Source organism: Empidonax traillii, unplaced genomic scaffold (assembly GCF_003031625.1).
Source record: "Empidonax traillii isolate 1590-97213 ecotype Southwest subspecies unplaced genomic scaffold, ASM303162v1 scaffold2056:size76380, whole genome shotgun sequence".
NCBI classification, from domain to species: domain Eukaryota; kingdom Metazoa; phylum Chordata; class Aves; order Passeriformes; family Tyrannidae; genus Empidonax; species Empidonax traillii.
The window spans coordinates 58,128-72,475 of record NW_020957249.1 but is presented as its reverse complement, the minus strand read 5'-3'; the positions used below and the strand labels follow the sequence as shown (position 1 = coordinate 72,475).

The 14,348-nt window shown below is 54.1% G+C and overlaps 1 protein-coding gene across 1 annotated transcript in view; it reads left to right on the top strand.

Moving 5' to 3' along the window:
- LOC114071491 (zinc finger CCCH domain-containing protein 3-like) overlaps window positions 1-14,348 on the top strand; it is a 21,334-nt gene that overhangs the window by 3,709 nt on the left and 3,277 nt on the right. Inside the window, exons 2-3 of the mRNA XM_027909320.1 lie at window positions 7,489-7,667; window positions 9,203-9,411. Of these exons, the coding sequence (XP_027765121.1) occupies window positions 7,489-7,667; window positions 9,203-9,411 (388 nt within the window). The remainder of the gene's footprint in view (window positions 1-7,488; window positions 7,668-9,202; window positions 9,412-14,348) is intronic.

Sequence of the window (14,348 nt, the reverse complement as noted above, 5' to 3'; positions counted from 1 at the left end):
TCTCCCTTCCCGCCCAAACCATTCCAGTTCTTACTGGGATATCCGAGAACCAGAACTTGGCAAGCTCTTGGTGCTGGATCTCTCCACCAAGACAAGCAAGCCAGGCCATTCCCCTCCAACTGCTGCATCCGGAAAATTGTTTGGAATTGAATAACCCCCCTCTCCGTGTCCCTTAAGCCACGGGAAATCCCTCTCTCTGAGTTTCCTCGGAGCCTGTGGGGAAGTTGTTCCCCCGCCAGAGCAGGGTGAGATGAAACAGCGAGGCTTCCATGGAAAAGAATGGAATAAATCCGGAATGAATCATGGATAAGAGGGGGGGATCTTGGCGTGCAGCATCCCTCTGGAATCCCGGGCTGGGAAAACCCCAAAATCCCTCTCTTGGTGGGACTTTTTCCCGGAGATTTTGTTCCTTATCCATGTATAGCGGGAGGCGAGGGCAGGTCTGAGCAACCCGCACTTCCCAAGGAATCTGCACTTCCATGGGAAGCGCCGTTTCCCTCCCCCAGGTGGATTCTGGTGCCTCTTCCCGGCAGCAGCTGCTCGAGTTTTCTGCAGAAAATGCAAATGTGGGGATTTTTTTTTTATTTATTATTTTTTTCCCCTCAACCTCCTTCTCCTCTGGAGGTTTTTTTTTTTGGTGCCTTCGGTCGGTTCTTTTCTCCTTTGCTGGTGGAAGTTGAGGAGTTTCCCCATCGTAAATTTATTTTTGTGAAATTTAACCCTTTTCTTTAGGAAAAGGGCCACCAGAGCTGATATTAAAATGGGGTTTTTTTGGGAGGTTTTCTCTCCGTTATCCATGGATTTGCGATGGAAAACGGCAGCTCCTTGTCCCTGTTAACCTTTCATCCCGGGAATGCGAAGCTCAGCTCCGTTCCTGTTGTGTTTTTTGTTGCTTTCTGGTTAAAATGACATTTTTTTTTCCTTCTCTCGCCCCCTCAGATCTCGGTGTTTTCCCGGGGCCTTTTTTTCCCCTCCTGTTTTGCTCCCAGGTTGAATCCCAGCTTGGCTTTTCCTCGAGAGCTTTGAGGAGATTTGGGAGAGGTGGGATCCCCATCCCTGGAAGGATTTAACAACCACCTGGAAGTGGCACTTGGGGACATCCAAGAGGGCTTTTCCAACCTAAACAATTCCCAAATTCCAGAGTCTCTCCCAAAATGGCTCTGCCTTCCGTAGGGCTCTTTGATAACAAGTCAGCCCCGTGAAAATCAGCCACAAAAGCAACTTTGATTTCTTTCTCCTCTGTTTTGGCTCAGCTTGACAGATGTTTTTTGGCAGCTTTATTGGGGTTTGTGGTGTTTGTTTTTTTTTTTTTTAACTCCCTCCATAAAATGCAGCGGAAATTCTCAGCCACCAAACTGATTAGTAAGGCAAAAAAAAAAAATCTTTATTTAAAATAAAATAAAATGACATAAAATAAAAATAACTATAAAATAAAATAAAATTAAAATAAAATTAAATTAAAATATAATTAAATTAAAATAAAATATAATTAAATTAAAATAAAATAAAAAATTAAAATAAAATAAAATAAAATAAAATATGGGTAGGATTGACAATGGGGCTGCTTTTAAAGTGGTGGAGGGGTTTGTCCAGGGTGGATTTGGGAATGCTGGGTCCTTGCCCATGATGGTGCTGAAAAGAAAGGATAAATCTCCATCCTGGCCACGGGATCTTCCCCTTGGAAACACTTTGTAGCTTTCCAGAGGAGGTTTGAAACCCCTCAGGATTCTTCCACGGCCAGTCCCGCCTGGATATCTCCGTGGAAATCTGGTGGCTTTCCACTAAGTTTCTTATTTCCTGGAGGGTTGTAAATGGCATAATGAGGGCTCTTATTGCGGCTCCAATTTAATTGTGGCACCTTCAACATCTTTATGGCGAAGATGGGGCTTATCAGGACGACCTGGAAGGGTTTAATAGCCCGGGAATTTGTGGGTAATTGTGCTGAGATCAATCCCAGGCCGGGGATTTCCTCTCTCTTACACTTTGTAGAAGGCGGTGAGTCAGAAAATATTAAAATTAGGAAGTTTTTTGGGGGGGATTGGGGAGGGTAAAGCAGCAGCTGAATCACAGCATGAAGTGGGAATTTCGTGGTGGGGCAGCAAGTTCTTGATTTCAACCTGAACTTCTGCAGAGGTGAACCCAAAAAAGTAGCAGATGTTGCCTTTGCTTCCTGTCTGGGATGTCCCTTTGGTCCCGTCTGTTCTCCACTGTCAGATGATCCCCAGGACTTGGGAGGGCCCAGCAGGGCCATCCCAGGGCACAGGGCAGTGTCCAGATGGGGCTGGAATATCCCCAGGGAGGAGACTCCACACCCTCTCTGGGCAGCCTGTTCAGGGCTGGGTCACTGCCCAGCCAAGTTCTTCCTCATGTCCAGGTGGAACTTGCTGGGAATCAGTTCCTGCCCGTTCCTCCTGTCCCATTGCTGGGCCTGGTCCATCCTCTGCCCCCTCCCAGACTCTGGGGAGATCCCTTCGCAGCGTCTCCTCCAGAGGCTGAACAGCCCCAGCTCCCTCAGCCTCTCCTGCTCCTGGAGATGCTCCATCCCTTCGGCGTCTTCCCGGGAAAAGCTCCGTCCTCCAGGAGCTCCGTGTCCCTGCTGTGCTGAGGAGCCCAGAGCAGGACACAGCACTGCAGATGTGGCTCCCCAGGGCTCGGGAGAGGGGCAGGACCGTCGGTGGCTTCCCCATGTGGAGCTCTGGGATGGGATGGATGGGATGGGATGGATGGGATTGTTTCCTGAGGGAAATGGAATTCCTCAACCAAGCAGGTCAGGGAATGGTTCAATTCCACGGGGGATTCACCTGGGTGGCCACACCCACAGAGCTACAGCCAGTGTTTCGGTGTCCAAGTGGGAACCAGTAACAAATGGGCCCCTACTGGGGCCAGGACTAATTAATATCTTCGTTAGTGACGTGGTGGGATTTGGTGCCCCCTCTGAGCAGTGCCATTGATCCTTAGAATCGTGGAATGGCTTGGATTGCAGGGGACCTTAAAGACCCTGGCATTCCAAACCCCTGCCATGGGCAGGAACCCTCTCCCAGCTACTTTTCTGCCTCATCAATAGGATTTTCCCAATGATTTTCCAAACACCATCCCATTCTCGCTCCAGCTCCGGAGGAACTTCAGCTCAAATGCTGTTTTATTCCCTACAAATTCCCAGGGAGGAGCTTCCTGGCTTCTTGGTAGATCCTAGAGAGGGTTTGGAGGAGACCATCACCAATCAGGCCATTTCCAAACTCTGTTTGGAGGGCAGAAACCTTTTTTTTGGGGAGCAAATCCCTAAGGATAATCGCCACGGGTTAAATTCCTCCCTGATTGTTCCGCAGCCTGGACGGTGCTGGGGATGTGTTGCCCTCCAGGTTTTAATGGCAGGGTGGGAGCTGGGATTCTTTTACCTTTCCCGAGGCCGTTTCCATCTGCACCCAATTATTGCAAAGCCATTTCCCGGCTGTCACTCGGGAGCGGCGTCAGGAAAACGCTCCGGCACCTCCAACAGCCGCTCAGGGGGGACGTTAAAACAACCTGACAGGCCATCCAGGTGCTTAATCCTGCTGCTCCACCGTGGGGGGACCTGGAAAAGCTCCGGGGAAGCTCCATGGGGGGCTCAAGAGCGGGGTTTTAGAAAACAGGAAATAACCGGAGTTGAGGCGTTTGAGTTTTGGGGAGAAACACTCGTGGTTTTGGTGCTCCCCTTCTCCCAAAAGGTCTGGCTGGTGAGATTTGTGTATGCCAGGGTGGGTGGAGGGACTTGGACACAGGGCCGAGGAGGAGATGGGAAGATGCTCCAGCCCTTTGCCATCTCCTCCTGGAATCCCAGAATATTCCAGTTTGGGAGGGACCTCCCAGGGACCATCAAAGCCCGACTCTTGTCCCTCTGCTGGGAAAGGAGTGTGTGTGGGGGGGTGGGTGGGATAAGCCTGGAGACACCTGGGAAGTTCACCCTGGGCAAAGTGCTTGGGAATGCCGAGCTGGATGGGATCCCTCCTTCCCACCCTGCTGGGTCGGTGGGTGGTTGCTGGTTGGCCCAGTAAACCCGGCGTGGCTTTTCCCTCCACCTCCTCCTCCTCCTCTTGCCAGGCTTGTCCATGGAAAAACTTCATTGACATCATTCCCAAGCCTCCTCCTCCTCCTCCTGCTCCTTTGCCAGCTCCCTGCTAAAGAAGGCTGGGCCCTGCCAACCCCATCCCTCATCCCGATCCCGCTCTCCGGGGCGCGTCAGGACCCGCTGGACCATTTAAGGCCAACGGCACCTGGAGCTTCCTTGGCAAGCAGGGAAGGAGTCCTGGACATGGGAACTGCCAACAGGGCACCATCCCAACCCCTGGGGGAAACCCAACAGCGAGATCATCATCAGTGGCACCTCCATCCCGGAGCCGGGAGGTGGGGGGAGGTTTCACCCCTGGGGTTCTATGGGTTTCCCTTTGGAATTTTTATTTTTTCCCCCTCTCCCCTTTTTATGCCCAAACCTGTGGGCTGGCGGGGGTCCCGGGGGGGGGGTGGTGTGTGTGCGTGGGGTGGGGGGTGGTATAATTATCCACCCTGACAGGTGGTGGAAGGGATCAGATGACCCCCAGCACCAACCCCACAGCCCCGGCTCGGCCTCGTCCCGGCGGGAAGCAAAAATTCCCTTCGGCTTTGGCTCGGGAATGCGGGACCCGGAGCACGGGGAGGCCGCTGTAAATTAACAGAAGGGGCTTTTCCAATCCCAAACCTTGCCGTGCCAGCCCTGAAACGGCGGGATGGGGACGGGGCGTTCCGGAAGGAGGGCCGGGAACGGCCTGGAAAAGCCGCTTGGAAACCCGAGCCGGGGCCGCGGCCTCGGGATTAATCGCCCACGGTTTGTTTTCTTTGTGAAGCATCTTCTTGCCGTGCAGCCAAAAAACATGGGATTGACCCAGAGGTCGGAGCAAGCGGGGAGGTGGCACATCCCGATCCCACAGGGATTTGTAAGGCGGTCCCTCGGGGAAAGAAACGGCCCCATTTCTTGACTTTCCCCCCAAACCCCATTATCCCTCAGCGGAGCATCCCTATGGGGTTTTGGGAGGCCAAGGCTCCTTTTTTTTTCCCTGCTCTTCTCCCTTTCCAAGCCCGTTTCGGGCTGGAAACCTCTCTGCAGATCTCACTTCTGAGGGATTTGTGGGGTCGTCCTGTGCAGAGCCGGGATTTGGAGTCGATGATCCTTGGGGGATCCTTTCCAGCTGAGGATATTCTGTGATTCCAGGAACTGGGATGGTTGGACCAGGACCTGGCACAAGGGTGTTGATCATCCCCTCAATCTTATGCCTTTATTTTTCCTCTTCCCTAATTTTGTTTCCCTTTTTCTGAGGGTAGTTTTCAGGGGGAGAGATTTGCTTTTCTTCTCATTAATATTTTGGGAGAAATTCCTTTAGTTTGAATTCCTGACCTGTCACGGCCTTTTCCAAGTGTTTGTCTTTGGTCCAGGGTGTGCCCTGTCTGCAGGTGAGGTGGGAAAATGAGGAAAATGGAGACAGGAGCCTCTGGAGCCAGGCTGGGAGAGCTGGGAATGTTCACCTGGAGAAGGGAAGGATCCAGGGAGATCTGAGAGCCCCTTCCAGAACCTAAAGGGGCTCCAGGAGAGCTGGAGAGGGACTGGGGACAAGGGATGGAGGGACAGGACATAGGGAATGCCTTTCCACTGCCAGAGGGCTAGATGGGATATTGGGAAGGAGTTCTTGGCTGGGAGGGTGGGAGGGACTGGGCTGGAATTCCCAAGGGAGCTGTGGCTGCCCCTGGATCCCTGGGAGTGTCCCAGGCCAGGTTGGAGCAAACTGGGATAGTGGGAAGGTGTCCCTGTCCATGGCAGGGGGTTGAAATGGGTGATCCTTCAGGTCCCTTCCCACCCAGTCCATTCCACGATTCCACATTTCTCCAAAACACAGGATTCTGAAGCAACAGCAGAGCCACAACTCAACTCTCAACTTGTCCCTTGGCTTCCGACAGAGCTGGAAAGTCACAGGAATGGGTGGTGGGGGGGGGTATATGAATTTTTAGTGGAAAAGCAGCCCCATCCCCCCTCCCTCTACCCCCATGGAGCCGCTATATCCATGTGTCCATCTGCATCCCAGCCCTCCCGCTGCTCAGCACCGTCCCAACCTCCGGCAGGCGAGCTCCTCGCTCCGGTGCCGGATCCCCGGCAGGCAGAGCTGCCAAACCCTTCTGCCTTTCCCAGGAGAGCTCTCCCAGGGCTCAGCAGGGATCCCGTTCATCCCAAAGGTCAGCACGGGGGAGCTGCTCCCGTGTCCCCGGAGTCACGTGCCATGAAAAGGGCAGGAGCTCCCCCACAGTTTTCCTAAACTGGGCGAGGATGATCCCAAACCCCTCCCTGTGTTTCCTTTCCCACCAAGTCATCCGTTTTTCTCCAAAATCTGGGCAAAATTGGAGCCAGTAAAATTGCTGGGTGGGCATCCAGGTTTGGAAGGGCCCGTGTGGTTGGAAAACCCCACGCTTTTCCTGTGGGGAGGGTCACCGAGGGAATGTTGGCATTGGGAATCCTTGGTTGGGATTGAGTCTCAACCGTGGATGTCCCGATCCGGTGCTTCCTGCAAAAGCCATGCTGGGTGGGATGGAGCATCCTGGCTGGGAGTGAGACTAACAGGGCTCCAGGACCTGCTCCCACCCTTGGCATCCCTTGGGATTCGCTGGGATGAGCTCTCTGGAGTGATGGGTGTTGGGAATAGTCGGAGATCAGAGAGAGGTCGTTCCTTCTCCTTCCCCCCCACCGACATTCCCGGTCACCCCGAGGGAAATCCCGCCTGAAGGCATCTCCTCTTCCCTGCCCGTGTCTTCTTCCCTGCCTTTCCCACTGCCCAAAAGTGCCCTTTTCCAGCAGGAAGCCTTGTGGGGAAGCTCTGGAGCGCTGATGACTCTTCCCTCCCACCAGCGGGTCTGGAAGCGCCAGAAGCACTTTTAGGGATGAGCACCTGGATGCCGTCGTTTTTCCCTCCCCATTCCATGGCCACACTAAGCTTCCTGGGATGGGAGAGCATCAACCAAGCTCATTTCCAGAGCAGGTTGAGCTCCAGCCTTCAATCAACCCCCTTCCTCAGGGCCAGGCAGCGATCCCAAAATAAGTCCCCAAAGGACTTTGTTCCTGCTCTTCCCTGCTCCTCCCCAACTCCCAGGAATGTCTGGGACAACTCGTGTCCTCTCCAAAACCAGCTTCTCCAGCCCAATTAAACCTCTTTGAGACCTCTCAGCATCCCCACTTTGGGGGTGAATCACTGCCACCAGGAGGGCTTTGGTGGTTTGGATCCATGAAATCTCTTGGAAAGCCATGGGTGAGCCTGGAGCATCGTTATCTTTTAGGAGTGTTTTGTCGTGGAACGGGGTTTTGACAGGGAGAAGGGATCACCAACATATCCTCCTCTCCCTTCAGCGAGGCTTCGGTGGCACCTGAAGGAGCCCTTCCCGTGCTCCCACGGGGCTTTTCCGGCTTTTTCCAACCCCGGCTCTCTCCTTCCCTGGCAGTGCAAGAAGAAGCACACGCTGGTTTGTCCCGACTTTGCCAAGAAGGGCGTCTGTCCCAAAGGTGTCCGCTGCAAACTCCTGCACCCCCACAAGAGGCGTCACCCTCAGGAGGTGGCAGGCGATGGAGACCACCCCAACCCCCCTGCCAAGTGGAGATGGGCCAAGGAGAAACCGGAGAGGTAGGAAAAAAAGCGGGACAAACTCGTTTTTTTTTTTTTTTTGCTGGATTAAACGGTTTCCTTCCCGCCCTGCTCCCGGGATATTTCCTCCTCCAGGGTCTCGTGTCCTGGTTTATTTGAAGGTGCGTGGTGCCTCCTGATGGAGCCACTGCTGGGTTGGGCAGTGCCCATGTTTGAGGGAGGTGATGGAGAGGGAAGAGAGGATTCACCCTTGGAAATGTGCCATCGAAGGCTCCGGCACCTCCAGGTGTCTCCCAGGCTTTTGTGGACCTTCCTGCTGGGAGGTGGAGGAGTCCTGATGGAGGTTCCGCTGCTGGAAGTGGGTCCAGCTTATCCGTAGCTCCGGGGAAAACAGGAAACCACCGTCCCTCTTCCCTATATCCATGTGGGGATCCCTTGGCATGGCGTGGAGGGGCTGGATGCACCGCCAGGGTGGGGCGTGGAGGTGCCAGAGGCTTTGGAAAGCAGTTGGATGCTGGGCTGGATCCTTGGAAGCTCTCTGAGCTCTTCCTGGTGTTTTTGGGGTGCTGGGATGGACCCCCAGGCAGAGGATGGACACGCCGATCCTCGTCCTCACCAGGAGATGGATTTCCTTGGGTTTGGCACATCCTCGCCTTCCTCTCCCTCACCCCTGAGCCCTTCCTGCAGGACATTCCCGTGGAATTCAAACAGTTCCTGCATCCTAACGGAATTCAGTTGAAAAGCCCAAGAGGGGATTTGGCTTTAAAAGCCGGAGTCTAAAAGTCCTGCTCGAGTAGGGGGGGGGGAAAAACTTGGGAATCGGGTGCTCGACCTCTTCCCAGCGGGAGGTGGGAGCGAAGGTGGGATGGAAACACAGGGATCTGGGAGCTGTGCCAGCCTGGTCCAGGCTCCTTCCCGGGCCTGGCCCTGCCTTGTAAGGTAGCAGAGGGGGGACGAGCGCTCAGCAGGTTCTCTCCCAACTTATCCCGGGTGACAGAAGAGCCTTGGAATGACACCCAGCTCACGTTCCCGGTGTGAACGAGGTGTAAAATAGCTCCCTGCTCTTTTTAGGGAAGGAGGGATGAGCGCGGGGCTGGGTGGCTGGGAGGCTCCTGGCGTCTTCCCACAGGGATGGGAGCACACCCCGGCTTGGAAGCTGCTCCAGAGGAGGTGAGGGGGGGGGGGGGTGTTTTTTTTGCCCTTTTTTGGCACCGAGGTGGGAGATGGGAACGGAGCTGGAGTGTCATGTTTGCCTGGAGGGGAGAGGTGGGGTTGGGAAGGAGCCAAGCCCAGCGGGACATCTCCCAGCCATCCCTGCTCCCCTTCCCAAACAGGAGCCTCTGGGAGAATCTGAGGAGCTGGAAAACTGGCAGGGAAGGGCAGGGCAGGGAGTCCAGCTGGGGAGGGAGGAACTCTGGTTGAATCCCTGTTGGCTCCAGGGATGTGGAGCGGCCTGGGATGGAGCCCCGGGAGCCCCTGGGCCTCTTCCGCTGCACGTGGTGCCATTCCCAGCCTTGCAAAAAATGGGATTGGTTTATTTTTTCCATAACATTTGTCCCATCTGCCTCCTGCAGGAAGGATCCAGCTCAGCTCCACGATGATGGGGAAATTCCCGGCCCTTCCGGCGCGGAGCAGGAGGGGAATTTGCGGAAGGAGGAGGACACCAAGGCGACGAGCTGCCTGCAGAAGCTCCCGTCCTTCATCTCCCTCCGATCCCCGGAGTATCCCGGATTCCAGGGCTGCAAAGTGGAGAAGGATGAGGATGAGCCAGAGGAGAAGCCAGGTAGGAATCACGTCCTCAGCTTTTTCCTGCCGTGCGCTCCGAGCTGCTCGGGTTGTCTGAGCAAGGAGGGTTGTTCCCTGCTGCTCTCCAGGGAATTTTTTTTGGGATTGATGTTCCCTGGGAGTCTCCAAGCCAGTTCACACTGGGAGCCCAAACCGGGTCTCCCATCTGGGTCCAAATCCTTGTGTTTGCTCCCGAAACCACATTGGGAGGATTTTATCCCATATTTTATCATCAGCTCCTTCCTTTTCCTATAAATTATCCGGTGATGAATCCAATCTCATTCCAATGGTGGAAGCAGAGCAGTACCTGGCTGGAAGGTGTTTCAGTGGGATCAACAGAAGGACCTTTGGAGCATCCATCCCACCTGTTTCCTGGTGGGAAATAGCTTGGAAATCAAAACATCCCAGTGGGGAAATGGGATGGGGTGTCGGCAGGCTGCGAGTTTGAGGGAAGAGCTGCTTTAATCTGGGATTTATCTGCTTTGGAAATGGGTACAAATTTTTGGGAAAGGCGGTTTTGGGATGAGCAGGACTTCCTGGGAATTCTCACACCTGCCTTTTCATCTTGGGAAAAGTTCAGGGAAAGGTTTCAGTTTGAAAGTGGGGGAAGGGAAAAAGTGGGAAAACTCTTGGAGCCGTGAGAAGAAACGTCTTTGTTTCTCTCCAGAGCGGCTCCTGGTGGAGTTTTGCTGCTTTTCTGCTTCTCCAGCATTTTTCTCGGTTCCTAATTCGGCTCTTCCACTAGGAAATCCGATAGGGAATGGCACTATGGGCTGTTTCTGGATCTCCCGAGCACTGGCACACAACGGGCTCACAAATCACAGTAATTTTGTGGCAGGAATGATGGAATTCCCAGCCCCAGCTCAGCTGGCACAGGATGTGGTTCAGCAGGATTCCTTCCCATCCTCAATCCCTGCTTCCCGGAGCGGGATCCCGCCGGGAGAAGGGATGAATCCAGCACCAAAATCCAGGCTGGAGTGGGCACCAAGGATCTTCAATCACTTCGAGCCGGAGAGGGCTGAGATGCCTTAACGCTGTCGGAAAGAGAATTCCCGGGATTAACAACATATTCCCGAAGTCACAGGAGCGCACCGCGGGCTGCAGCCTGGTGGGAACGGCAAGGGACAATTCCGGCTGGGAAAGCTGCTCTTGGCTTCCCTTTCCAGGGATTTCCACCCCCCCTCCTTCCCTCTCCTTGGCCTTGGTTCAACTCCCTTTTGATCCCGGCCGGGGAATTGTTCCCGGAGTGGGAGTGTTTTTATCTCCGTGATGAATTCAGAGCAATTAATCCATGGATAAGATTAACTCATGGCTGTTGAAACTTGGAATGGCCAGGGAAGGCCCTGCATTACCCTTGGCAGCCTGGAATAACTTGGCAGGGAGGGGTGTCCTTTTTATCCAGCGTGTCCGTGCAGGGAAGGATGATTTCCAGGTTTTTTGGGTGTGGCGAGGAGGAGGAGGAGGAGCTGGTTATTTGGGAATGCTGGGAGGAACTCTCTGGAGCTGAGGTCAGGCCACGCCTTCCCTCCGTGCTCCCTTGCCCAGGGCATCGCATGGCATCGGGAAAACAGATGCTGGAGGATCCATGGGAAAGGAAAACCGGGCAGGAATCACAGATGGCTGCGAATCCATCTGATGAGGAAGCAACTTCCCTGCCAAAGGAATGCTGGGCATGGGAATGTTGTCCCATGGGTTTGCCCATACTTGGGTGTCATCCCAACAGTCATCCAAAGGGTTTTGGGGCACAGGAGAATCCAGGGGCTCCCAAAACCCAATGGGAGCAGAGGAATCCCATCCACTAACGAGGCATCATCCCAAAATGAGGTGGGATGAGGCCACTGGAGCTGCTGAAGGACCGAACGCTTCATGGTGGCCACTCCACCTGGACTCGGTGACCCTGGTGGGTCCCTTCCAACTCAGAATATCCCAGGATTCCGGGATTCTGAGCCTGGAGCTGTGGTGATGGTCAGGATGAGTCCTTGCATGAGCGGCGTCGGGATTTTGGGGATCTGCGCCTCGGGAAGGGGGGATGGCGTTGGGTTTGTGAAGCCTGGGGTTGACACACGGACTGTTGGGATGGTAAATAAGGAGGAGGCCAGGTTGTTGTTATGGAATGAGCTGAATTCCCTGGTTAAACCTTCAGAATTCGAGGAAAGTGCCCTTTTAATCCTGGAAGAAAATGAAACGCCGGGGACGGGGAGGGGGCTCGGAGTGACCTTTAAGGACCAGCGTGGGCAGCAGCAGCAGCTTGGGAGACGGGGGCGGTCTCAGTGGGGGTCTGGGCTTGGGATACAGGGAAAGGGGATGGGAATCTACGGAGCAGAACCCGCTGTCAGCCTCCAACCCCACGAGAGGAGCCTGGGAATTTGGGATGGACAAGGCGACCGGGCAGAGGTTGGACGTGATGATCTCGAGGGGGGGTCTTTTCCAGCCGAAATGATTTGAGGGCTTTGGGGGCTTTACAAGCATATCCTCCCCCCCCCAAAAAAAAACAAAACACTGGGAAGCATCCCATCCTTCCACCTCGTGTCATCCAACCGGGAGAACAGGAGGGAGGGTGGGGAGGACTCTCTCCCCTTCCCCTCCCGCAGCCGTTCCCAGGATTTTTTACCTTTTCCATATTTCACCCGCCAGTTAAATCGCCTGCGCCGGCCCCTCAATCCGACGCCAGCCCATTCCAACCCAGCGCTAATTTAATTAGGAAGCCCTCCCCCCCCTCCCCCCCCTTCCCCATTTTAGTTAATTTGTTCGAGAACATCGCCCGCCAACTCCTGGCGAGAGCAGATGTTTCCCCCCATCTCCCCCGATGAACATTCCGGGCGGCGTAAATGGCTCTGCTCAGCCTTGTTTAGGAGAGAAAAGGGGATTTTACGGCCTCCAAACGACCCTTTCTGTAAACATTTTACAGCTTCTCCCCCCCCTCAGCTCGGCGGGTGCAAATTTGCCGCCATACGGGCCGCGGTTTTAGGGTCGTAATTCACGGCCGGGGCGTTGATGGAAGATGCTGCTCCAAGTCTTTTTTTTTTAACGGCTCCGCCGAGCGGGAGAATTCCCCGGGAATTCGGAGAGGTGAGGGGTTGTTTGCGGGTTTTGGCTTCCAGGAGGGGGGAAAAAAGCGCTTTGGGAAGTGTTTTTTTTTTTTTAACTCTGTTTGTCCAGATGTCTGTGAGGGGGATACGGTGGTGGTGGGTTGTGGTCCCACCATCCCCGACTCCTGGAGTTGGGAATATCCTGGTTAGGGATGCACAAGGATCATCCAAGTCCACCTTGTCACGGCTTTGGCTTCTGGAAGAATCACTTTGGAAGTGGGCATTTGCTCTTCCTTTTTCCTGACTCCACTGTTTGTGGTGGGTCATGATCCAACCATCCCTGTCTCCTGGAATCAGGAATATCCTGAGTTTGGGACACACAAGGTTTATCCAAGTCCAACTCCTTACGGGTTTGGCTTCTGGAGAAATCACTTTGGAAATGCGGATTTGCTTCTCCTTTCTCCTGATTCCCCCCCCCAACATTTGTGGTGGATCTTGGTCCCACCATCCTTGGCTTCTGGAGTCATGGAATATCCTGAGTTAGGGATGCACAAGGATCCTCCAAGTCCAGTTCCTCATGGCTTTGGCTTCTGGAGGAATCACTTTGGAACCTGATCCTCCCATTTGTGGTGGGTCTTGGTTCAACCATCTCCTGCTCCTGGAATCAGGAATATCCTGAGTTTGGGACACACGAGGTTCATCCAAGTCCAACTCCTTACGGGTTTGGCTTCTGGAGGAATCACTTTGGAAGTGGGGCTTTTCTCCTCCTTTCTCCTGAGTTATTTGATGACCTAAAAGCTGGAGATGGAAGAGCCCTCCAAGGTGGTAAAATTCCATCTTCTCCAGGATAATCTTCAGCCCACCGGGAAAAGATGTCAGTCCATGATCCCAACCTGGATCCCATCCCCAATCCCACCACTGCAGCTCATGGCTGGTTGTCTGGCTGCTTTTTCCCCTCCTAAAAGAAGGAATTAAGGAGAAAAGACGTGGGAAAGGGTGTCCCAACTCCCTTGGGGGGCAGAAGGATCCGGGTGGAGCAGCAGCAGGTTGTCTCCGTGTGTTTCTGGGGAATTTCTCCTCTTGGCCTTAAAGCTGGGAAATCTGGGATGCATCCCTAGGTGAAGCCTCTTCCTGGAGGAAGATGCAGGAGAGGGTGGAAAACCCTGGGTGACACTGGGACAGCAGTGGAGACCAAACATCCCATCAGGAAGGGAAACCAACCAGAATTCCAGAGCTTTTTGTAATGGGATGGTGGAGCCGGGAAATCTGTGTCCCATTCCTTTGGGGCTTGGGCATCTTCCACCCACGATTTGGGGTCTTTCCAGCTGCTTCTCACTTTCCCACCCCCAGGGAGAAACTCACCTTTTTAAGAAGCCCTCAGGGAGAAGATTTGGGGCCCAACATGGACCCACCCCCTTGTTCCCTTCACCCCACAGGAGATTCCCTGCCTCGACATCCCTTCAAATCCCTCTTGGTTTTCCCCTTTCCCTGCCTTGAAATCCCTTCAAATCCCTCTTGGTTTTCCCCTTTCCCTGTGGGATGCAGCTGGAGCCTCCAAAAAGCAGGTTTTAGTGCAGAATCTAATGGGGCCACCTGAAGGGTGATTTACAGCCTCCCCCCTTCCACCCGTGACGCCGGATGATACATCCCCATCACATTCCCTCCCTTCTCCCTCCTTTCTCCAGGAGAAGACTGGCAAGTCCCCTCCGTCTGCCTGACACCTGCTTAGGCTCAGGCAGAATAAATGTTGATTTCCATCAGGGAAGGTGGGGAGGAAAAAAAATCTGCTGGAAGTCCTAATTCTCCAGCAAAAACCGTCTGCTTTCCAATGGGAAAAACTCGGGATTCGGCCCCAGTTCCTCTTCCTTGGGAAGCAGGTGATGGGAAAACAAAAAAAAAGGGAGAT